This window comes from Megascapheus bottae, chromosome 15 (genome assembly GCF_031878675.1).
Source record: "Megascapheus bottae isolate mThoBot1 chromosome 15, mThoBot2.hap1, whole genome shotgun sequence".
NCBI lineage: Eukaryota > Metazoa > Chordata > Mammalia > Rodentia > Geomyidae > Megascapheus > Megascapheus bottae.
Window position 1 is genome coordinate 48,503,014 of NC_143523.1, and position 25,468 is coordinate 48,528,481.

Genomic DNA, 25,468 nt, shown 5'->3' on the forward strand with positions numbered 1-25,468 from the left:
ACCTCCCGGGGACAAAAAAATGAAATAATATCACTTATCACAGGAATGATGGCATGCGGTTCACATTCAAATGTGCTAGTTCTGGTTCATAAATTGCTTCCGCTGCACTGGGGTACACATATTATGAGTAGACTCAGGCTTAATAAGAAAGTTCCTATTTCTGCTTAGCTCTCAAAAATGTATCTGCACAGGATTTGTGGCTTCTCTTGTTTGTTTAAGCCACCAATTTGATATGCAAAATGTAGTCACAGATCATGCCAAAATTTCTTTTAATTCAAAATGAATTCAGCAAAAAGAAAGAAGCAAAAACATTTTTACCCAGGCTTCAGAGGATTACAAAAGCCTAGAAGGTTGTCCTTCATTTTAATGAAAATCTCTGCCATCTATGTCAGAATTGGGGGGCAATTCCCTCCTCGTACAGCTCTATGAAGATTTGCATGAAATGTTAGTTTCAGTCCAGGCTTTACATGAATACCTATCTCATCATTACAAAATCCCACTTACCACCTGACGTTTGTCTGTCTCAGGCTTCTCCACTCAGACTGGAGACTCTGCGTGTGTGTGTGTGTGTGTGTGTGTGTGTGTGTGTGTGTGTGTGTGTCTTAGAATTTGAACTCTGAGCCTGGGTGCTATCCCTGAACTGCTTTTGTTCAAAATTAGCATACTTCTGGCTACTTGGTTGTTAATGGAGATGAGTATTTCAGTGGACTGGCTTTGAACCACAGTTCTCAGATCTCAGCCTACTGAGTAAGCTAGACTTACAGGCATGAGCCACCTACACTGTCTGATAGGAGACTTCTTAGGGGATATGTCATTTTCTAAAAGTTAAAAACTAGCCAGCCCAGATGCTGGTAGCTCACATCTGCAGTTCTAGCCTATTCCCAGGAAGCCGAGATCTGAGGATATCCATTCAAAGCCAGCCTGGGCAGGAAAGTCTGAGTCTCTTTTCTCCAATAACCAACAAAAACGAAGTAGAGCTATGGCTCACGTGAGTGAAAAAATTTAGAGATAGTACCCAGACCCAGAAGTGAAGCCCCAGTTACCTATATGAAAAAATAAATAATGGTTATCCTAATGTTATTATTAACATTTTTAAGGTTTTCTCTTAACTGAGGTTAAATTAGCCAGAATTCAAGGAAACAGAAATGGGAGGGTGACAGCATCTGTTTTCGATTCCCGATTTTGCCCACTAGGTGGCAGTGCTGGACAGCAAATATTTCTGGAACAGTGGCCTGGAAAATGCAGCAGAGTTCTAGAACTGGGGGATGACACGCATCTTGGTGAGGTGGGTGCATGGTAGAGCCCTCTGTTGTCTCACAAAGGTCCTCTGCGGGTGCCCAGAGAAGCCTGGTTCCATCTTCCCCACCATATGGGAGACATTGGTCTTTAGATCGTGTGAGGCTACCATTGCAAAAACTAAACGCAATCAATACAATCATTTTCTTTATAAGGGGGGGGGTGAGGTATATAAGAAGTCCTCAGACAGTTAACACATATGAAATCTGAAATGATTTCTAACCCAGTTTGCAAATTTAAGTGATGATGTTTAAATTTGCTAAAATATTCACTTACCCCAGGGAATGAATATGTGTTGGTTTATTTATCTGATGTGGGCTGTTTGTTATTGCCAGCAGGTGCCAAATTATAGGCTTTGCAATGGACACCAGACAATAGATAGGGTAAGAAGGAAAATAGCTTAATATGACTATCTCCTATAGAGAAAACACCAGAATTACATGTGTCTCGAGCAGAAAAACAACACTGCAAAGCAATACCATTTTCTAAAAGCTATGGAAAATAATAAAAATAGCAAGGTATCAGTGGCTCAAGACTGCAATCCTAGATACTCAGAAGGCTGTGATCTGAGGACTGCAGTTTGAAGCCAGCCCAGACAGGACAGTCTACAAGACTTTGACTCAATTATTATTTATTTATTTATTTATTTATTGTGGGACTTGAACTCTGGGTCTGGTCATTGTCCTTGTGCTCTTCAGCTCAAGGTTACCACCCTACTCCTTGAACCACAATGCCACTTCAGGTTTTCTGGTGGTTAATTGGAGATAAGTCTCACTTACTTTAGTTCCCCGGGCTGGCTTTTAACTGAGATCCTCAGATCTCAGCCTCCTGAATAGCTAGGTTTACAGCTGTGAGCCACCGCGCCCAGCTTACAAGACTCTTATTTCCAGTTAACCAACAAAAAAGCTGGACACGAGGCATGGCTGAACGGTACCAGCCATAAGGACAAAAGCCTAGTGAGAGTGTGAGGCTCTAAGTTCAAGTCCTAGTACTGGTAGGTGCGCGCGCGCGCGCGCACACACACACACACACACACACACACACACACACACACACCTGATTAATAGCTACCATAATGTAAAGTAGTATAGTTGCTTTCCATAGACTTTCTGTAAGGAGCAACACAGTAAATATTTTAGACCTTTCAGGCCCTATGTCTCCATTTCCCTACCATAGACAATGTGTTGATGAATTTGTATACTAATAGAACTTTATAAAGACAGCTCAGATTTGTCAACTGCAGATGTAACTGGTGATCCAGAACATGCACATCAGGAGACCCTCAGTTTCCACAGTTCCCTTATAATCAAGAGTGGTTTGGGATAGACAGAGGTCATGATGGGTTGAACGAAATGAGTAGACAGGAAATAGGTAGATGTCCTTCAGATGAGCAATGCCAAGGTCACAGAGATGCTGTCTCTCTTTGATGGGGGTAAGAGGAGCTTTGGGATCCAAAGTCGTGAAATCAACTAAAGTCATACAATAAAAGTGAAGGGGGAGGCTTAGAAATACAGGATAAAGACTGAATCTCTGAATCTTTACAGAAAACAGAAGAGGAAGGAAGAAGGGAAGGGAAGGGAGGGAGGGAGGGAGGGAGGAAGGAATACTGTCACTTCAATATGACCAGGGGAAATTTTGTAATCCACCAGGGATATAGCAAGTTAACAGAACACCTGCTGAATTCCTAACTTAAACAGAGAAGTTGAGTCCAGTAGCTGAGATATCAGAACACAGCAACACTTTTTAAGTGTTAGTTATCTCTTCTGAATTATACAATAGGTTTCATAAAATCTGAAGATGCCCATCACACATCATCTACTTTTACATCTGCAAGCAGCCCTGAGAGCAGGACAGAGGATAAGGGAAGGAGGTTTATTCAAATAAATTACTTTGGAGTTGGAGAGGAACCAGGTCCCCAGAGAATCCTTCCTCTGAAGAGCAGAGGAAAGAGCAAGCCAGCCTCAGGGAAAGGGCTGGGAATTGGGTTGTAGAATCACCCTGCTCCTTTTCCTTCTCTCACCTTCAACAAATCCACTTCCAATTTTTCTTAAATTCATTTTCCCAGTTTCTTGGGAGTTAGAAAGAGACATCAGACAAACTGTCTCTGGAGGAGAGAGCAGAGAACATTAAACACACAAAGCTATCCCCAGTAAGCCAGGATTTGGAACATGACAGGAGAGAGTGGCATGGAAGACCTGTAGTTTTTACTAAATTCTCTGTTCGAGCTGGAGCTGTCATGTGGAATAAAGTGAGAGATTCTAATGTCAAAAAGCCTCTGAAAATGATGAAATATGTCAGGAAAGATACTGATGTTTGGGAAGCATACAGATAGCAAGATTTCTTGAAGCATCAGAACCCTGAAAACTGTCACAGCAAGAAGTTGTGCCTCAGAATCCTCTTTGGGACTCCAGGTGTGGTTCCCAGCCCAGCTACACTTGGGAGTCTCACTTGGGAAAAGGGTTGGAAACCCTATGCTTTAAGCAGACTTTCAGGTGACCAGGATGCACACGGAAGCTACTGACCTAGAACATGTTGGTTGGCATTCTATAGTGACAGTCCTTCATCAGATGTCCCAAGGATTGACTCAATAGATGTGTTGTGGAAGGAACTTAGTGGGTTTGGGGGTTTTGTTTTTATATCAATGTCACTGGTTTTTAGGTATGTGCCTCTGGTTTTAGAAGCCGCACTGTGCAGAGGCTCTGGTTTTAAAATGACACTGGACTCACAGGGAAATTATTCGAGGAACTTGAAATCATTTTGATGGCTGAATTCCACCCAAGCAATTCTCATGTCCTGGGACAGAAGTCCAATCTGAGCTGGACAGCAGAAAATGGCCAAGTCCCCCAGGAAATTCTAGTGTAACTGTCAAGTTGACTTTTCTCTGTAATAGAACCACCCAGGGGGGTGAAGAAGGTGTTAGAACAGAATTCCAGTTTTCAGGATACATTGAGGATTTTCCCTTTCTACTAGGCTTCCTAGTTGTGTGCTTGCCTGCAGATCACACATCCCATGAGCAATGATGCTGTAGTAAGAAGAGATTTCAGATACCTGAAATCTCCTTTGGGTTGGGCTGGTTGACTTCTTTCCATCTGTTCTTCCTGCAAATTCCTATACACTTATGGTTCTTTCTTAAACAGTAGCTACTTGATTAAATTGTCCCCATCTCATAAAAAACAAGATCTATGGTTTCCCCATCTGTAAGTCATTTGCATACAGGTGTTTAGTTGGATAATTGTAATTGTTCTGCCTCTAAGCTCCTCCCTGGCATTCACTGCTGTCTACCTGTCTCACTAGCCAGGTAAATCTGTTCTGGTCATACTCTCATTGAAAAGAATAAAGGGATCTTTAAAAAACAACATAAAGATGATGCAAAGGTAAATAGATGTCCAGTCCTAGAGCTGTAGGCTGCTGAAGGAGGCTGATCCAGAAACAACCCAGATGAAGTACAGCCATCTGGAGAAGCGCTGGCATCTGTGGAAACCTACTGCCGAATTCATTCCTTGAAGACATTCGTTTTAGGAAGTGATTTCCAATTTGGCGCATACAGAGCCATGCAAGTCAATGAGGATTTAAAATTTCTGCTACCTACAGAGGGCAACTTATTTAAAGCCTGTCCCTGACAAAGCAATATCAAAAGAACACAAGTGGAAATCTCTTAGGGAGGTGTAATTTCTTGAGAAGTATTTTTTTTTTTAACTGTGGCAGCAGGCCTCTGAAATCCATCCAAATTTTGAGCATTCTGAGTTGCTGGGGATTCTTTCTCTAAAGCTCAGTCACTGGGACTGAACTTAAGCCTGTTTCTCTTCCTACAATTCAGCCATTCACTCTCAGTACTGTGCCCAAGGCTCACAGAGTTTCTCCCCTCCAACCACAACAACAACGACGACGACGACGACGATGACAGAAAGTTCTGGCAAAGTATAGAATCCCATACCTTAGTCCATGTGGGAGGCTCCAACAAAATACCTTAGTTCTAAACGCTAGGAAGTTCAAGGTCAAGGTACCAGCAGATCCAGTACTTGGCTGTTCTCGGCTACACAGAGGGCCATTTTCTGTATCCTCACATGAAAGGCTAGGTAAACGGGCAGGCCTCTCCAATAAGGACACCACTCCAATACCGAGGGCCCCATTGTCATGATCCGCTCTTTTCTCAGACATCCCATCTCCCAGCACAACTGTGCTGGAATGAAGCCTTATCTATATTCAGTTCATAGCAAGCCATGACATTTTTTATTAAGTTGGCTACTTTTTATGAAATAGGCCAAGAATCTCAGAAGGGGGACTTGTGATAGGGGAAGGGGAGTTGGGAGGCTCACTTATGTTAGAGAAATTAGATTCAATCACTGGTTTAAAAGACTGCATTATTTCCTTCCTAACTTTTTATCTTGGAGGACCAAGATATCCAGAAGTCTCTCTGCCTTTTGTCAAGGAATGGAAACAAGGAGGGAAATGAATCTAGTATTTGATTTGGAGAAAGTGTAAATATACTATCTAGAGAAATGTATAATATGCGAGTTGAGGTTCCTTACAATGAGGAATCTTGGCTTTGGAGATGGATTGTCTGAACCCCATTCCATATCCACTCTGTTAGCTGTCAGCAGCTAATGTAACACCTGCAAGCCTCAGTTTCTCATCTGTCAAATGAGCCCCAATGACCCCAATTCATAGTATTGTCTGGCAGAGCACCTGAGAAATGTCTATGTGTATAACATATACATGCATACATACATACATAAATATACATACATATATACATGCATGTGTATTTTGAATACACCCAACTGAATTACACCTAATAGTATCTTTTCTTTAGGATTGTTCTTTTCTCTTTCTCTTATTTTATTAATATTATTTTAAAATGAAACTAATTAGTGAATGTACTTGGAAAGATCTGTGTTCCAGCATCTAGGTAGGGGAGCTGGAGATCGGATGTGGTGTGGCGCCGATGCAGATGACTGGAGGCCAGTCCCTCTAGAACTTGGCTATGGTACTCAGAACCTTCTTGGGGGAGAGCGAGGGAGGGAGCTCACAGTCACAGCGATCGAGTCAGGTTCAGTGAGCAGATACCACATCACTGTAGGAATCCAGGGTGAGCTTGTCCCTCACTGATAACCACAAATGGTGGCCTCTCCCTTCCCTGTACTTCATCTCACACTAATCCAGAAATTCCATGAGTATCCTCGAGACGGCGCCAGAGACCATTTGTAGTGTTCAAAAGACCACTTTATAGCTGAAGTAGAGGAAGAAGCTAGAGCTAGAGCCAGACCTTTATTCCCCTCCCCTTTCTCTTTCTCTCTCTCTTTCTCCCCTTCCCTCTCTCTCCCTGTGTATGTTTGTGTGTGTAATCCTGGGATTTAGACTCAGGGCCTAGGTGCTGTCCTGGAGCTTTTGTGCTCTTGCCAATTGAATCACAGTTCTTCTCCCAACTTTTTGATTAGTTAACTGGAGATAAGACTCTTATGGGCTCTCATGCCCAGGCTGGCCTCAAACCATGAGCCTTAGCTCCCAGCCTCCTGACTGGCTAGGATTACAAATGAGAACCACCAGTGCTAGGCTCCAATGTTTCTTTTGTAGACTATTTCTTGCCTAGTTCTTTGATATATGTAATTTAATGTATAGAGTGGCAGGGGTGTTTTCAAAGATGAGTTTTAAATTGGAGCTTTTTGCTATAACCCATTTGCATTTGCATTTGCATTTGCATATAGGCTTGTCCCTGTGGTCCTTTCACTGCAAACCATTTCCAAAAGTTTTTCAAAACCTCCACTTCATTTCAAAGTGAGAAACCATGGTGGTTATGAACCCATGCTCATGTTAGAAGGCAGCATGGCCACATAGAACTTTCTAGAACGATGGAAAGACATCTGAATTTGTGCTATCCAACACAGTAAGCACTACCCACATTGAGCTATGAGCAATTGAAATGCAGGTCTTTGGGGGTACTGGACTTTCAGTTAGCTTTGATTTGATTTCACCTCTACTGGCACAGACAAATGTGACTAAAGATCATGCATTGTGGACAGCACAGCTTAGGCTGCTAAAGCCTGGCAACTTAAGAGCCTGGGCCTCAGGTTACGCCTGGATGCTGGTAAATCTCCTCCCCTGCCCCCTGACTCAGAAATTCCATCCCAATCAGCTCTCCTGGTGTTTCAAATGTGAACACTTAGAAAGCACTCTTTGAGAAAGAATTAACTCAAAATTCATAGGAGAGTCATACGAGTGGGTCTCATCCATTCTATACTTTAGACACAACCAAATAGCATTAGGAAAAAAAAAAAAACTAACCTCACCACCCTCAGCGATCATGCCACTTCCAACCCGAATGCTGTAATTGGTTAGGAGTATGGCCTCTGAGTTGAGATTTGAAAGCTTCCTGATGCTCTTTATTTCGTTTTATTTTATTTTACTGTTGGTTGTGCACAGGCCTTCAACTCTGGGCCTGGGTGCTGTCCCCGAGCTCTTTCACTCAAGGCTAGCATTCTACCACTTTGAGCTACAGTGCCACTTCTGATTTTCTGGTGGTTAGGTAAGAGCCTCAGGGCCTGTCCTGCCTAGGTTGGCATTGAAATTCATCCAGTTTCTGATTTATGGATCCAAATTGGCTTCTAAAACTCTTTGTGTCTCATATATTCCATGGAAACCATGCTTTGGGAAACATTGACTTTGTGTTTTAAAGGCCAGGTGCTCAGATGAGACTGACTTTGGAATAGATCTTGGTTCCATCACTTCCCACATGAGAAAATTATTTTCTCCCTCAACCCCAGCTTCCACAACTAGGATAAGAGATGTTATTCCATGGGTCAGGAGTTTGGCCTAGTTGTAGAGTGCTTGCCTAGCAAGCATGAAGGCCTGGGTTCGATTCCTAGGTACCACATACATAGAAAAGCTCAAGTGGCTCAAATGGTAGAGCTCTAGCCTTGAGAAAGCCCAAGGACAGTGTTCAGGCCCTGAGTTTATGCCCCAGGACTGGCAAAAAAAGAGATGTTATTCCTTAAGTGATTATAGATATTAACTCAACAAATGCCTGTAAAATGCACAGTGCCTGCTCTTACTGAGCACTCAGTAATCATTAACTACTCTTATAAGAACACGTGCTCATGCATTCACTCAATAAACAAGACCTATGTGCCAGGCACTGTTTGAGGTATAGAGAACTCAGCCAAAACACAAGGCTGACAAGGTCCCTGCCACATTTCCATAAAGAAATCCAGAAGAAAGGGTGAAATTATGACTTTTGACATCACTCAGCTTCTCACAATGAGGGCATGCCATCCTGACCCTTGTTGGTACTCTTGAATTCAACCAACTCCTTAGCCCCAGATCTCATGACTCCTCAGAAAAGCGGGCTTTTAATGGGTGACACTGTTCAAAAAGAAATGTATTCATTACTCAACTTTTGTAACTATAACCCCTCTGGGAAACACCTTTACAATAACGAGGAAAAAGAAGGAGGAAAAAGAAGGAGGAGAAGGAGGAGGAGAAGGAGGAGGAAGAGAAGAAGGACAAGGAGAAAGAGAAGGAGGAGGAAGAGAAGAAGGAGGAGAGGAGGAGGAAGAGGAGGAGGAGGAGGAGGAGGAGAAGGAGGAGGAGGACGAGGAGGAGGAGGAAAAGGAGGAGGAGGAGGAGGATGCTTTGATGAAGGAACATGGAGACCAGCATGCTCCTCTTGGTTGCTGAAGCCACACAGGAAGGTGCCACTGAAGGAAGCAACAGTTGACAAATCTATCTTGTAGTACATCTGTTTCCATGGATAGGAAAAACAGTCACTATAGAGGAGCAGAGGAAAGACTTCCCAAGTTCTCCTTTCAGAACAGAGTCGAGAAGCTGGAGCATAGGGCCTCACACATACCTGTGATCTCAGTATTTAAGGTGCTAAGGCCAAAGTATCGTGAGTACGAGGGTAGCCTGCACTATGCAGCAACCCCACAAAACAAGCAACCACAAAACCCAAGCAACCACAAAAACAATCAAAACAAAACCACCCAGCTGGGCCACTACAATAAGGGAAGATGGTGGAGTCCTGAGTTCTGCCTAAAGCCCTGAGTTTCAAAGGGCTAAGCCACACCACTGGTAAATTTGAATGGGGACCAGTCTCCAGGTAGAGCTCTTTATGGCTCTAAGACTGTGAGCAAATTACTTAAGCCTTGCGTTTGGCTTCGATGGAATGGGAGTTATGAGACTCTTATCACCAGCAGGATGATGACTTCTCTGAGATGCCCAGCTTAACCTATAGGACCTGTGACTGCAGTCCCTCACATGGCAAGGAAAGCCAGCCAGCAGACATATTCATGCTGCCAACCGATTAACTCTAAGTTGGGAGATTGTCCTCTACCCAGGTGAGACTATGCAATCACAAGGGTCCTTGAAAATAGAAAAGGAGAAACGGAGGAGGAGGTGACAGAATGCAAAGTCCAAACAGTGTCCACTTTTGTTGCCTTTGATGCTGGACCAAGGAGACATGAGCCAGGACAGAAGTGGTCTTGAAAGGCCAGAAAAGGAAAGGCTGTCTTCCTGGAGCCATCTCTGAAAGCATCTGTATTATAACTTTAGAGAGGCCCTGATGAGACTTCTAACCCACCCAATTGCGAGATGACCCAGGCAGGTTGCTTTAAAACACAGTGTTGAGGTTATCTAGTGCTGTAATGAGAGAAAGCAAATGCACAGTATCTTGTTGCGGACCCTGGAGAAAAAGATGATGTCATCTTCTAGGCATCAGCCGCCTGCTAGCTGTGGTGGGCTTCTGTGATTTAAGAAACATTGGCTTCCTCCCTCTCCGCCATCACCCATCATCCCCCTGCCCTGAGGGCCGCAGTGGGCCTCAACTTCCTGTGGGAGCCTCTCCTGCTCCTTCCTACCCCCTCTCTATCTCTCTCTCCCTCTGAACTCCCATGGCCTTTCTGCCCTCACCTCAGCATTTCGGACTTAATTATACAGTGTGTGGGGTAACTTGTGGTCACTGTTTATGTGTGTGTTTATTTTGATTCCAAAATAAGATTGAAACCTTAGCCTCTCATGAGAGATCTACACTTTGTCCAATTGTTGTTTTAAGGCCCCATACTTTCCTTTTTAGAATATTGCTTTTATCACCTGTGACACATAAAAAAGGATGGGCCAGGTATATATTTGTAAGTAGATACCTAAATTATTTTAATTGCTCTGTGACTAGGCACTAACTTAATTTTGTATATTTTAGCAGTTTTCTATTGGGGGATAGTAGTTTACTGAAAGTTTACAGGTATAAGGCCAGACCCAATATGAAGGAGAGGGTCATGTGGACAGTTTTCCATGTTGTCAGGGACTGTGATCCTGACTGTAACTCAACTGTACTAGACAGAAGGAAACCTGCTGGGAACCAAAGTGCAACTTGGGAAGGGGGCAACTAGCTACTCCTCTTATGCCAGGGCTAAGGACACAATTGATGTTTAATAGCCATAGGTTACAGAGGGCTGAAGGTGTCGCTAAGTTGTCGGTAGAGTATTTGTCGAGAATGGGTAAGGCCCTAGGTTCAACTATTCTCCCGCCCCCAACTTCTCCAAGCACCAAAATAATAATCAGCAAAAATGCTGATTATCTGAGTATCTGGCCAGTGAGAAGAAGTTTTCCTGATTTTGATCCTCAGCCAAAACATTCAAAGGAATGAAAGAAATGTGGGGTCCCCTGCTCTTTTCTGGGGACAATGTTCCTTTAAAGAACAAGACAAACAAATGGATGGGCTCTCTCCAGAGCATGTGCTTCAGGTCTCAAAATAAGATCCATCTTTTAAAGTACACTTATTTTAGCTGGGTAGGGGGAAGGATGTTGTAAGGGAAACAACGTTGAATAAGCAGGCGTGTGGGAACAGAGATTAAAATAAGCAGCAACTTGTCATCCTGCGGCCTTATTTTTGGTTCCATTGGTCTTCTCCACTAGTGCTTTAAAATGTGATGGGCAGTTTGGGAAGACAGGGTAGGGCCTGGTCACAGCTTCTGTGTACCAAGTGCAAGTTATGTCCCTGATTCAATGTTCACATTCCCTTAGCAGAGTACAGTGGTATTACTGTGCAAAATTACAGGGGGTAAGACTGGCGCGTCCAAAATTAAATGGGTAAAATGATCTTGTTCGAAAGGACCCATTGGTAAGTGGCTGAAGGCAAAGAGAATTGAGTTGTATGAGCCCAGAGCTTAACCAAGACTCATTTCTCTATTAATGGAGGATAGGGGGGTGGGTGAGAGCTGTAGCAGATTATCTCCCAGATGTAGCAGACTGGATTCCCAAGATGATCAAAATTACAGGGACTTGGGAGGGGCATCACCCGAGCTACGCCCTGACTTCCATGGTATTTCTAGAAACTGGAGAAGTGCCACTTCCAGGGGAGGCATGGGAAAGTGGAGACATGAGAACATTTGCTTGTTGTTTTGTTTGTTTTGGACAGGTCTCCCTATATTACTCAGTCTAACCTCAAACTCATGAGCCTTCTGCTTCAGCCTCCCATGTGCTAGAATTACAAGACTGCAAAGCTAGGCCCAAGAAGAATGTTTATTATTAAGGAAGACCCCACTCCTCTTGTCTTGCCTCAAGCCAAGTCCTGCATGAGCAAGAAGAGATGGAAGAACTCAGTCATTCCCAATCTAGTTCTCAAAATCCTAGATCTTCCAAGGGTTAAGTGTGGGGAGGAGGACAGAAGATGGGAAAGGACAAAATCTGGGATAAACTGACCTTCAACAATTCAGGGCTGTGTGGCCTTGGACAAGAGAACTAACCTCCAAGGTTCATCTGCACCACTCCATAGGTTTACTCTGAAGATTGAGTTGATGTAGGCAAGGAACACAGCACAGTGTCGAGCACGCAGCAGAAACAATACACAGCTGTGCTTCTGTGAATCCAGTGTTGAGTGCTTTAAGATGAATTACATATATAATGTGCCATCTAACAGGCCAGCCTATATGCAGGCAAGAAATGTGGTATAGATTGTGCATTGAAAAAGGTCAGGGCCGGGGCGTTGGCTTAAGTGCTGGTGTTCATTCGCCATGGTGGCAGCAATAGTCCACGCCTCCACTTTACAAAGTGTGTGGGGTGGACTGGGATGGACTTGTTCGTTATTCCTTATCCCAAAGCTCCCAGCAAAAGTTGGACCCTTCTCCTGTCCAGGAGACAAGAGATTCCCTCAGCGCTCTTGTCTGAAGGGATCATTTCTTCTTCTTTGTAAGGCAGATCTCCTGGGAATGTTCATTTTTGTCTCCTGCGCGCAACTCACTGCTATGATCATTGTTCCACAGTGTCATAATGCTGTATTAAATCAGGCAGAGAAATCTCCTGAAAACATTATTATACTGAATACTTATCTCCCATAATAGGCAGATCAATTTGGGATCCAAGACTAGCGATCAAAGAAATCCAAAGCATTCATGAAAGGTGTTTCCTCTTAAAAGACAGAACATGCTATTTAGATCATTGGTCTACATTTTCATGTTGATAGCACAAATGCTTCCTCATAAAGCATCACTACTTAGTTATATTTTAGGCCCATGACTTTTGCCCTTCCAGCTCCCATGGTACTGTGTGTGTGTGTGTGTGTGTGTGTGTGTGTGTGTGTGTGTGTGTGTTAGAGGGGGGGGTGTTTATGTGCGCATGTGCATATACAGGGTATGGATATTTGAACTCGAAACTATGTTTTCTTTTAAGAAAATCCTAAGTTAAAAACCTATTTATTGTGAGTAGATATCAGGAGGGTGATAGTTCAAGACTATCTGGGACAAAATGTAAGACCCTCTACATTTAACAAAAAGAGTGGCTATGGTGACACATAACTGTATTCTCAGGCAAATGAAAGAATAGGCAGGAATGTGACAGCATAGAATAGCTACAACACAAATTCAAGACTTTATCTGAAAAATAACCTAGAGCAAAAGGTACTGATGGGACAATGCAAGTGGTGGTAAGCACTTGCCTAGCAAGCATAAGGCCCTGAGTTCAAGATCCAGTACAGTAAAAAAAAAGAACTACTTCTTCTTCTTCTTCTTCTTCTTCTTCTTCTTCTTCTTCTTCTTCTTATTATTATTATTATTATAATCATCATCATCATCATCATCATCATCAATAGTAATGAGGCTTGAACTCTGGTCCTGGACACTGTTCCTGACCTCTTCAGCTCAAGGCTACCGCCCTACCCTTGTAGCCACAACCCCACATCCCATTTTCTAATGATTAATTGGAGATAAGAGTCTCACATTCTTTAGTGCCCAGGCTGGCTTTGAACCACGATCCCCAGATCTCAGCCTCCTGAGTAGCAAGGATTACAGGCATGAGCCAACACACCCAGCTTCATATTATTTTTACTTAAGTAACTTCACTTAACTTCCTAGTCTGCCCTATAGCCCCCAATAACATAGATTACAAACTTTTCTCGTTAAGACTCTTCTTAAAGACTGTTTGAGCTGAAATTCTCATCCCAGAGTCCAAAAATTCTATGTTAGAGAAGAAAAACAAAACACAATGTGAAGAAACCTGACTCCCCTAGGACATAAATCCAGTTAACAGGGAGCCAGGGGCACTCCTCCCCCAGGCACACCAACGGTCCACTCAGGACACATCTGGAGTTTGTGAGGCTCTTCATCTGCTGGAGAGAAAACCCAGTAGAAGTAGCCACATCTCAGATCAAAGATGAAAATATCTCCATTCAGCAGGCAAATTTAGTCATAATGAGAAATTTAATAGGAAATAGAATCTTTAGAAGGACACACACACACACACACACACACGTTCACACATACATGCAGGTGCATGAGTGTGATTGTATATTTAATATGCCTATTTTGAAAGGAAACTTGACACTTAGTATATAATAAATTCGCAATGCTACCAAAATATCAAAGCATATTGCTAACAGAAGTGAAGTGCATCTAGAAATCACATTTTTAGGACTATTATGTATCAACAGCTAGGAAATAAAATATAGTATTCTTTGAAGCAACTATTTATTTTCCAGGATTGTGAAACAACAGAAACAGAATTGTACACAGATATGAGTAGGGAGAGGTTATTGTAACATTGCTTATAATGAGGAGGAAAATAAATGAAATGCAAATATCCAGGTGGCCATCAACTAGGTTTATGGCAAGTCTTCTGTGCTACAAAAAAATGTAGTTTTTCACAACCATCATGAAATTTTATAAAACCAATTACTACAGTGCTGAAAGGATGTCCATTATATATTCACACGAAGAGCCAAACTGCAGTGCCGTGCGATTGACTCTGTTTTCCATGTAAATAGCATCGCCCTCAGAACCCGTTACTCATGCCCATCCATGACTGTTTCACTTTGGAGTGAACATGGGTGAAAGCTGTGGAGGTGTGTGGGCATCACACATCTCAAGGACAAAGTTTACCAGGATCATCTTTCAATATTTTCCCCGATTACAGTTTTGTCTGTGTTACTCTGGGGAAAAAATTAAGCTAAAATAATTTAAAATATACAGACAGAAGGAATCCCCAAATAGTCCTCCAAGTCCTATTTCAGCTTTACTTTTGCCTCAGTAGACACTGAGGAAGCAGAAACACTTCTAGAACTGCTTACCAATTTTTTTTAAAAAATACAGGAAGTAGAAGGCGAAGTTATGGCTCTAAGCCCTTTGCTCCCATGACCATCTTCGCAACAAGTTATTTTCCCATGTAATTGTCTGACTCCTGACACAGAAAGTGACCTCTTGAGGGGAATAGGAAATGATCTCCTGAGAAGGCACAGGAAATAACCTATTGAGCAAGAATAGGAAGTGATCTACTAACATCATGCCAGCAAACAGTCCCCTTTATAAAGGAAGCCAGCTTAGACTCCTGGAATGTCAGAGATGGCTTAAGAAGCTTCACCTTGCCCTGCCTCACAAAGGAATTCACAACTATAAATAAACCATGCATAGATTAAGAAGTGGACAGAAGCTGAGGCAGACAAGCCATCTTAGGCACCTGAGCCCATCGCTTTGAAAGCTGGTGTGTGCCCGTAGACTTCTTCAATCAATCCTGACTCCAAGATCCTCAATGAATAATGACAGAACCATGACCATAGAAACCCTGGTCGTGACAAAGATGGCCCCTGAGCTTCAACAACAATAAAAAATGAAGTACTGACTAAGCTGATCCTTTCTGACTGCTGTCCCTACCGACAACTGTCACCTGTTTCCTCGACTCCAAAAGAGTTGCTCCTTTTAGTATACAAAACTTTCTTTGCACAGGATAGCCCAGACTCCTTGTTCACCCTTCATTCTGTATTTTAGCCATGACTCAGGAATTAGTAAAATGTAAGCAAAAATAGAGGGACTTACCAAGCCAACTTCTGTTCAAATACACAGACACAAACACGGGAGGGACCGTGAAGAAGTCTACTACAGAGTTCACCTCCAGCCAGAACCACAGCTTGTCATTGGCTGCAATAAACTGGGGGACAGAAGAAATAAGAGAGAGAGGAGGGAGGGAATGAGAACCATGGTGTTGTGTTCACATTCAATCTATCTTCTTTTGCCAGAGAGTACAGTTTGGATTTCTGTTGGGGTCTACAAGATGTTCTATTCATCTCATATGGTCTACATGAATTATATGTATCTTTTAGTGGACACACAGCCATTGCTAGAAAGGGTCTATAGGCTATGTTAACCTTGGAGAAAGATCTAGACAATATATTATTGTGTATTTCCAACAGCCTCATAGAGATCATAGAGGAATCTCATCTTTGGTAGATTTTTTTTAATGTAAACATAATTTTGTGTACACACATACACATATCTCTGTAATTCAGATTTTGGACAGTACTCTTGTACAATAGGGTCTAGTATATGTTCTTCTAACAAATTCAGCTGTTCTCTGAGCTGAGTGAGTACTGCTAGCTAACCATGATTTTAAGAGCGAAAGGGCTTGTTCCATTGAATTTTAAAGAGAACAATGCATGTATGTTTGAACATGGGGAGGAGAAACAGCCAATAGACCTTTTGGCATTATTTCAATTTGTTTCTTCTCCCTTGAAATAAAGTTAATATATTCCAGTTAATGAAAGGTTCCCCTCACAGAATGGAAATCCAGAATGCAGGTATGTTGTTCATCACGAAGGAATCTTGGTCTTCACCTTGCCTGTGAGAGCTGACACAGATCAGGGATTAAACCCTGCGTTTAAGAGTACTAAATGGTTAAAACCAAACTTACCCGCAAGCCAAAGTAGAGAAGGAAGAACACGTTGAAAGCCATGTCGATCTGTAATGTGAAATCTTTGTAGAAATTCTGGCAGGATTCTATTGGGCTATTAACAGGAAGAAAACAGAAAGCAAGAGGTAAATGGAAAAACATCATCACAACTCCCACGATGCCCAGAAATGAGGGTACACAGGGTAGAGGATGAAATAAATGCTCATCAACTAAAACAACTGGGTTTTCTGCCCTCTGTGATGATCAAGCAAGCATTGCCAAGGGGCTTTCCATTCAATCATTCAGTCTTTTGTTCTTTGCTCTTCCTTTTGGGTTTGTGAAAGTAGTTAGAGGTGTATTATTTTTTTTAAGTCATCATCCAACAGTTGAACTAAGAATCTACAGAGGACCATGCAAACACCTTGAAGGAAGGACAAGCAGGAAGAGATAATAACCAAGTTCCTTGATTTCTCATTAACCCTTAAAGAACTGACTTCCTCCTTTAAGAGGACACATGCCATGGCTATAAAAAAAAGAGAGAGAGAGAAAAAAAGAAAAAAGAAAAAAGTCAGTCTCCTGTGCCTTCCAGCATATTGGAAGTGGTACTCATTTTCCAGCAATACAGTGGCCATGTTTGGAATTTTATAAAAGAGCCATGAGTGGATTAGTAAATAAAGGGCCCAGGAATATCTCAAGCAAGCCATTGAGAAGAAGATCTACGTAGATCAAATATGGACTTTCTGTGAGATACTCCTATCTAGGGGTGAAACCATTATTCAACCGGTAAAATTCAAGAAGGTTGAACCAAAGTGTTGAAGCAGTACTCTAAGGGTTAATTTTTGTTTGCTCTGGCATGCAAGTTGACTGGCGCCAGTATATGTCAAGCAGCCAATGCACATCCCCAGCACACTCTCTGTTTTCTTCAAGAGAAGGCAGTTTACAAGGACACTACTATACAAACTGGTACATTGCTCCTGTGTGCTTTCCCTTGGCCAGCTGATCAGAGAATCTGTGTGTGAAAAGTCCCAAGGTGGGAAGCAGGAAAACCTCCTAAATCTGTGAGGGAGAATTCATGGTATACTGTTATCCAGAGGCAGATAACACCCAGGCCAGGAGCAAGAAAGTAAGTGAGGGAAAGAGGAATGGAAAATGAAAATGCTTTCCCAGGGTGGGAAGCAACATAAGCCTCTCCTTCCAGGAGAGAACTAACTTGACATGGAAGATCTTTCTTGCAAGCTGTGAGATGAAGGATGGGTTTTGGAAATCATCGTAGGCAATACCAGTTAGTATAGTTGCACTTCGGTAAGGACAATGCTTGCTATTCCACAGGCAGGAATCTGTGCAGTCCAGCAAACGCAGGGCCCACCTAGAGGCATAGTACATCAGTCTGTGGGGTCCTTTCATTATGTTGCATGCATTCTCTTTCTCCATTCTTCTTCCCGATTACAGGTCAGCCATGCCCCTTGTCCTCTCCCAAACCACCAAGATGTGGTAAAACCTCCAGACAAGCATGAAGAGCACCCTATATTTGTGTTTACTAAGCAGACTGCCAAAAACAACTGCACTGAAAACAGTACTTTTGCAAAAGCCATGATAACAGCTCGGTTTTCATTAAGGTAGGGAAATGGGAAAAAAAAGACAATATGGAGTTTGATTATGCCAAAAAGAAGTAAAAGTAAGAGACATTAAATATCACAGCCTACCGCTGCTTTCTGTCTGCTCATCTGCAAAGGTGTACATTTAAATGAAGGAGGAGAAAAAAAAAGGAAAAGGAAAAGCCTGGACCAGAGTGAATAAATTTCACTTCTAGAATTTTCTCTGGCTATGGTGATGCATTGCTTATTTCAAGAACAAGAGCTACAAAGTGCACTCACCTCAGACACCCTGGTTACCATAGTTGTAACCGGGCTGTTCTGTCATTCCTTGCTTTTTGATCATTTTTGTGGTCCCCTCTATATTGTTTATACCCCAGAGCAAAAATGAAAAGGCTTCGAGTCAGAGAATACTATGTTGAAAAACATCTCAATACCCCTCCCTCAGTGTGTAGAAACAGACTTCTCCCTGTTCTTTCAACAATTTAGAAGTGACTGTACCAGTATCTCATGATGATTCCTCTAGTTCTAGTTCTCGTTAAGCTCATGGGTGGTATGAGCTGCTACATCCTGTGACAAGAACCAGTGGGAAGTGGGCAAAATAGCTAGGCACTGAGACACCGGAAGAGCCAGAATGATCAGGGAATGTGCTTGACTTCCCTTTGAGCTATTTCTGGCTTACCACAGGAATCCCAAGAGCAATGCCCTATGTCCTATCCTGGTTCTTCATGTGGCATCAGAACTGTTTACCAGGATCCCCTCTAGGATAAGCCCTCCAAGTACCTATAGTTCATACACTTACACAATCAGAGGCCCAAAATGGAGATTTCAAAACCCCATTATTTCATTTCCTACAACCCAGGGGGAAGTCCACTGATCTTGTACAAAGAGCATACAACATTCAACAATCAAAAGCCTGACTAACTGGGATGTATTTTTCTCTCCAAGAGACTTCTTAGTGAGTAATGGGAAGAGAATGAAACATAAACTCTTCCTCCTCTTCAAATAAAGTAGGAGAGTTTCCTTATTCAAATACATGGAATTTCTGAGTATTCACAAGAAGATAGTAGTGTCAGCTTAAACTACAAAAGACAGCTATTCTGGATCATACACTTGATTTGTAGCACCATTCCACTAATGTCTTTCCCAGACAAGGCTTTAGGTGGGTATGTGTTGCCAGTATGAAAAATACAAGTGTGGTATTTTAAGAATGGGAGACCCTTAGTTCTGACTATGGGAGTGGTAGATTGACTTCCATTCTTGGTTGACGGATGGCATACAATTCGAGGACTTAATGATTCTCAGTAGCCAGTAGACTATTCATTCCTAAGGTCTTTTCTCCAGAGATTCAGTGTGATGCTAAAACCTTAGACAAATGTAGGATTTGATCACGAGTCTCGTAGTACCTTTAAAAGAAACTCAATGAAGAGTTACTATACTTATAGGTAAGCATTTAGTATAGGATTGAAGCTAAACTACAAACTCTTATTTCCTCTTTACCCTCAAAACACTACATTTACATTATAGGTATCTCTAGAGAGGAAAAAATGAGACTTGCTCAATATGGGAAACGTAACTCTCCATCTACTCACCAATATAATTTCCAATACAATTTCCTGAGATGGATGATTCAACAAAGCGATCTTCCTCAGCTTGTCTTTCCAAAAGCATTAGGCCTTTTAGCATAAAAGCTGACCCAGGTTTTCTTACAAAGGACAGAGAAGGCCAAAGACAAAAATCTCCCTTCTGACAGTGGTTCCTCCAGAAGTCTGAGTCCTCTAAGGGAGGCTAGAACTGGCCCCTCTCAGCCTCTCTACTGTTCTGATCCTCCTGAAGTCTGATTTCCTTTTCTCTGTGTCTGGCTGCCCAACCCTGTAACATGACTTCTCCTTGATAGTGGTTTTCAACCTCTGGCTGCAGCATATACTTGGAGGGTTTGTTAAGTCCTATGCCTGTGCACTTGTTTCTGAGCTAGTAGAGCTGGAGTGGAAAAGAGTGAGTCCCAAGAATTTGTTTTTCTAATGGTTTTTCCTAAACAATGCCAATACTGTGTCTTTGGGGACCCTACTTTGAGAACCAGTACTTCTTAAGAATTTTCTTTCTATTGCAAATCTCTGCTAGTAGAGCCCAAGGTTTCTACTGGTTATGACAAATAAGGGAAATCATTGAGCCTAAGTTCCTTTGAGTCTGGCTTACTTCACTTAATATGATTTTTTCTAAGTCTTTCCATTTCCTAACAAATGGGGCGATGTTGTTTTTCTGACAGCAGCATAGAATTCCACTGTGTATAAATATGAAGCTAATTGAAAGGACCTCCAGGATATTGAAACAAAAGCCATATAATGAATGATTATTGTCCTTAATGTACTATGTTATCTCTCATCTCTTTTGCTGTCCCTTGATTATATCATATTGTTACAGTATCTCACTTTGTTATCTGATATATTGGATATATTTGTATTTGGTTATTTGAACTTGGATAAGAAAGGGGGGAAAACCAAGATGGGGGCTGGGGGATGGTAATGGGGACCAAGACATGTGAAAGGATATCAATGTATGTGAATTAATGCACCTTCTATCTGGCAAATATCATGTAACCCTTTTATTAATTACAATAAAAATATTTTAAAAAAGAATTTTCTTTCAACTGAGTACTAATTATAGGCATTGCTGTTCAAGAAAATTCCTATTCAGACCTGAACAGAGATGAGTAAGGGTTTGAGCCGCCCCCAGATAGCCAGCTGCATACCACTTAACTAATTGCTAAGATCAAGGGGTTGAACAGATATTTTCAGTTTCAGATGTGAACAAGAGGGGGAAAGAATTAAAAGGATACAGGGAAGTAATTACGACGCCACCATGCAAGCGTCATCAGTGGACTTTGCAATTAACGATCAGAGAGCACCTGCTGAGCACATTTTCACTCTCAGATTAAAAGGAAAAATGATGAGGTCTAGATGCAGAGGGACTACAGAGTTGGTGGTTTACAGGGATGCAGAAATGTGAAACAACAACAAACATTCAAGAGGATTTATAAGGGAAGGACTGGCTGAGGAACAAAATAGCACTTTATGAAATCATTTCCTACGTTCAGATTCTCTTCTCTCTTGTGAGTGGTCCCTTTTTAAATTGAACGGGGTCCTGTCACTTCCCATCAGGGTTAGAGACCACCAGAGTTCTGGCCCATAGACTTGAATCAATTTAATGACATTAATGATGTCAAACTCTTCTCTTCTTCTCAACTCTACAATACTGCCAGCTTAATTTAATTAAAAGATGTTATGTAGGCAGCATCTTGGCTCCTCCTGCTTCATGCATCAACTCTGAGCCTGGCAGAAAGCCTGTTACAAACCTCCTACATCCCCACTTCTCTCTCATCTTCCTACTGCGTTTCAGTTCATTGCCACCATGAGCTGGTGCCATCATTACTTCATAAATGGGACCCAGGTATCCCCAGTTCTCTACTTATGATTTTACTGTAACCACTTCAAATGTTTTTCTATTCATACATTCAAATCTCAGGCCGTATTCAAGGCCAACCTCAAGGCTTGGCTTGGCAAATAATTTGTTCCCTTTTCCATCTTGCCTGTCTCTGAATCTCTACAGCATTACAATTCCTATGTGTTTCATTCAGTGAATGGTCAAGTCTTCTTCAATTCAATATAATAAGCCCTGGTAATAGTTTTTATATATTCATGTATTACATTTGGTCCTCACAATATGGAAAAATGAAAAAGCTACTTGGTTAAGGCAGAGATTCAAATGTCTACCCGAGTTAAATGGGTAGCTGGGTGGTCGAGTTGGATTAGATACCAGTTAGCCTCACTACTATGCATTTTGCCTCTTTGATAGGCTACCATCAGGGAGAATGGTCCTTTCTGCTGAGAGGAAGCTCTTCCATTGTATGGCAACATTTCCTAGAAATCCACCTGCTTACTCGTGACCCTCAAGATGCTCTAATGTCCCCCTACTTTCTCTAATTCTAGAGAAACAATGAGCATAATGAAAGCTGATAATATTTAGATTCTTTGGTCACTCCAAATTATGAACTCAACAACAAGCCTGGAATTCCATTCCACACAATCAGAATAGATAGGAAAGATCACATCATGTAGACATGTATTCCTTGGGATTTCTTTTACAGCTAAGGAGTGACTAGATCTAAGGTATTTCAACGCTTTCTTTTTCTGTGAATATCTGGTGTACTGGGCAAACTAAGTGCCTCAATTTACCTGCCTACAAAACTAAGAATATAACGTCTCCATTATTCAGACTGTGATTAATTTTAAAAGGGAAAGTCTTCAACAGGTACCCCAATTTAAAAACAGGGTTACTACTTATATGTCTTTAGGTGTCAGAAAAGTATCTGCTGAACTAACAACAATAATGGCTTTAGTGTGAACAATGCCATACTAATTAAGTGTTGAGAAAAGAACTGTCATTCTATAGAACATTGTCTCCAAAAATAGACAGCATCCCCAAACTTCTAGGTCCTTAATGGATCCATGTCAAAAGTTTTGAATCTGCATTTCATAGGGCCAATTCCAATTACCTAGTCACAGCTGTGCACTTAAGAGTTTATCTTTCCAAAATTGGTTCCTTTATTATTTCTATGGGGTAGGGCATATGTTCACTAAGCTATGACTTTTTTCTTCTGTCTTTACCAAGCTGAGACAAATATCCTAGATTAGCAATGACTTCATCACAGGACACACATTCTGAAGTAGCTATCTTCTCAGCTGCTATCTTGGACAAATTAGCTTGTGTTCAATGATGAATCAATACTAATGATAAATACATCAAAACGAGATCCTGGTTTAATCACAAAACACTTTTCCTGGACATTGCAATGGTAATAGTGTGACTAGAAAATACTTTGTGTTTCTCTGAGAAATCACTCTATCAAGATTCTAAGTCACTGGTTAAATGGCTTTGTCGGGAAGTCCTCAGTTACAATTTGTATCAACAGACCTATTCATCTTTCTGACAGTAGCTTCTAATTATGCCTCTGTTCCAATAATGGGAAGGATCCAGTGGCCATAGACACGTGCATGATTGGAAGCATGTTGAAACTGAGGCATGTAAACCCTGGCTGCTCTCTGAATACTTAGTGCTCTGGATATCAAGCTTTGAATACTATGGAGAACACTGGGAGAGTGCTAGCAATGGACTTCAGAACCATTGTAAGGCACAGGGTATCTATCTACATGATTGGTCCCGAGGATGAGGCATTGTTCTAGGAAACAAAAAGAATGACACAGATTGTTGATGGAGAAAACAAAAACATGTAAGTTCCTCACACACTAGGTTTCTCAATGGAACATGTGTATATAATGCGTTTTCATAAAACTCCCTGCTATTTCTTTGTGGGGCTCTTCTACATTATCCTTTCCAAGAAGATTTAGGAGCTTCTAGGCCCCATTTTTCTTCTTCATTCTCTATTTTTAATAAATCTGCTAATGGAAAACCAAAAGCTAAACCTGAACAAGCCAACTTCCACAACAATCAGCAATCTGGTCAGTTTAGGTTACCAATGGATGCACTAAAATTCCACTAGTAGCACTTCTAGCTTTATATTATCTTAGGAAAACAAATTGACTTCTTCAGGCTTTTGTTTTCCTTTCTGTAAACCGGGGATAAAGGTACAAATTTTAGAGGCTGTTGTAAGGATGACAACAGATGACTAAGAAAACATACCTCAACAAGTTAGAAGTATGCCAAAAACTATCTAAAATGGTGATAATAATAATAATAACAGTGTATGGAAATTGTCCCAAAAAGGGAATTAATGATCAAAATCAATGAATATTGATAAAATCAATATTTTGCTTTCCTTTCCTCCCTCCCTCACTTCCTTCCTACCTTCCTTCTTTCTTTGTTGTGTTACCTGAGTTTGAACTCAGGGTTTAGGCACTGTTGTTTAGCTTTTGTTCTCACAGCTGGTACTCTACGCCTGGAACTAACCTCCATTTCTGTCATTCTAGTGGTTAATTGGAGATAAGAGTCTCATAGACGTTTCTATTTAAGCTGGCATCAAACTGCAATCCTTAGATCTCAGTGCCTAGGGAGCTAGGAGTATAGATGTGAGCCATTTATATCTGCTTTATTGTATATTTATCAAGTGTTCTAATGTATCTCATCAACTGGCTGACAAGATGTGCCATGAGCTTTTGATTGGAGATCTCACTAACTCTTCATATGGCTCCGCATATTGTATATTAATTTTGGGTTATATTAAAGAAACACAGGGAAGGCTGAATTTCCATGAAGTCAGCTTCATTTTGGCATTTAGGTTAAATAGTTAACCAATATTTCTTTACAGAGAAAACCACAAATCATTGTACTGGATGGTCACAGAAGTATGGGTATTCCCCTTATCTCCCAGGTCCTGAGGAAGAGAAGAGCTTCATTTACCCCAGTGTCTTAAGTTAGATCTGGAGGAGAGGCAAGGGATCGGACAATTGTGCAGTCTTCTAAATATCTTTTCCAATTCAACTTCTGTATTACGTATTTCTTCACTGCTGGGATCTTGGAATGCTGTCCAAGAGAACCTACCCACTAATGCTTATTTTCTCCAGCATGTCTACATATTACAATTATTTCAATCACAGTTGTTACCACAGTAGAATTAGTACTCCTATTTGCCAGTAACTTTTATGTAATAAATCAGAGTCCAGCTATTACATAAAATAGAGCGTTGCCAAATAAGAGCTGCTAGATTTAGTTTGCACTTAATTGCCAGAGAAATCACAAAGGATTCATTCTTAAGCATCCATTTCTCTACCTCCACTGATTCTGTCCACCTTTTAATAAGATTTTATACAGTAGGAGGAAGTGATGGAGTCGAATTTGAAGAGTATTTAATGCATTCATACTCACAAACATACCAAAACACTAAAGTTCCTCAAGAGCAGGCTCAGTAAGCCATCTATAAGTATGTGCTGGCACTTGTGGGTGGGCACACTCATGCATGTGGATACACATGTTCAGAACCCTTCACTACTAATGTATGTCTTTACTCCAAGTACAGTCCCACTCTGGGGCCATCCACAAAGTGGAAAGCTTAGATGCAGAAAAAAAGGCGCCAGAAAAAAACGTCCCAGGTTCAAATGGAAATCTAGAAACCCAAACACCAAGCATGGTGTATGTGATTTGTGTGTGTGTGTGTGTGTGTGTGTGTGTGTGTGTGTGTGTGCGCGCGCTTTTCTCACCCGTGCAGAAGCATCTACTTAGGCAAGAATCGAAGATTCATCCAAATTGCTGCCATAGCTTTGTCTTCTGGATACATGTTGTCACAAATATGTTAAAAAGGCCCATAAACAACCATCTCTACAGTAATAACCAATAAGCATGGGGTGCAATAGTCTGATGGTCCCACTTGTGAAGGAAGTAGCCTGGAGCACAGTTTCAAGGCATTCTACTTGGGCTCGGAGGCCTCT

The 25,468-nt window shown here is 41.6% G+C and overlaps 1 protein-coding gene across 33 annotated transcripts in view; it reads right to left on the minus strand.

Moving 5' to 3' along the window:
* Kcnma1 (potassium calcium-activated channel subfamily M alpha 1) overlaps positions 1 to 25,468 on the minus strand; it is a 675,048-nt gene that overhangs the window by 259,086 nt on the left and 390,494 nt on the right. For all 33 annotated transcript variants that reach the window (XM_090346647.1, XM_090346640.1, XM_090346639.1 and 30 more), the window contains exons 4-5: positions 16,459 to 16,552; positions 15,588 to 15,699 (exon numbers count right to left, since the gene is read on the minus strand). In XM_090346647.1, coding sequence (XP_090202773.1) covers positions 15,588 to 15,699; positions 16,459 to 16,552 — 206 coding nt within the window. The remainder of the gene's footprint in view (positions 1 to 15,587; positions 15,700 to 16,458; positions 16,553 to 25,468) is intronic.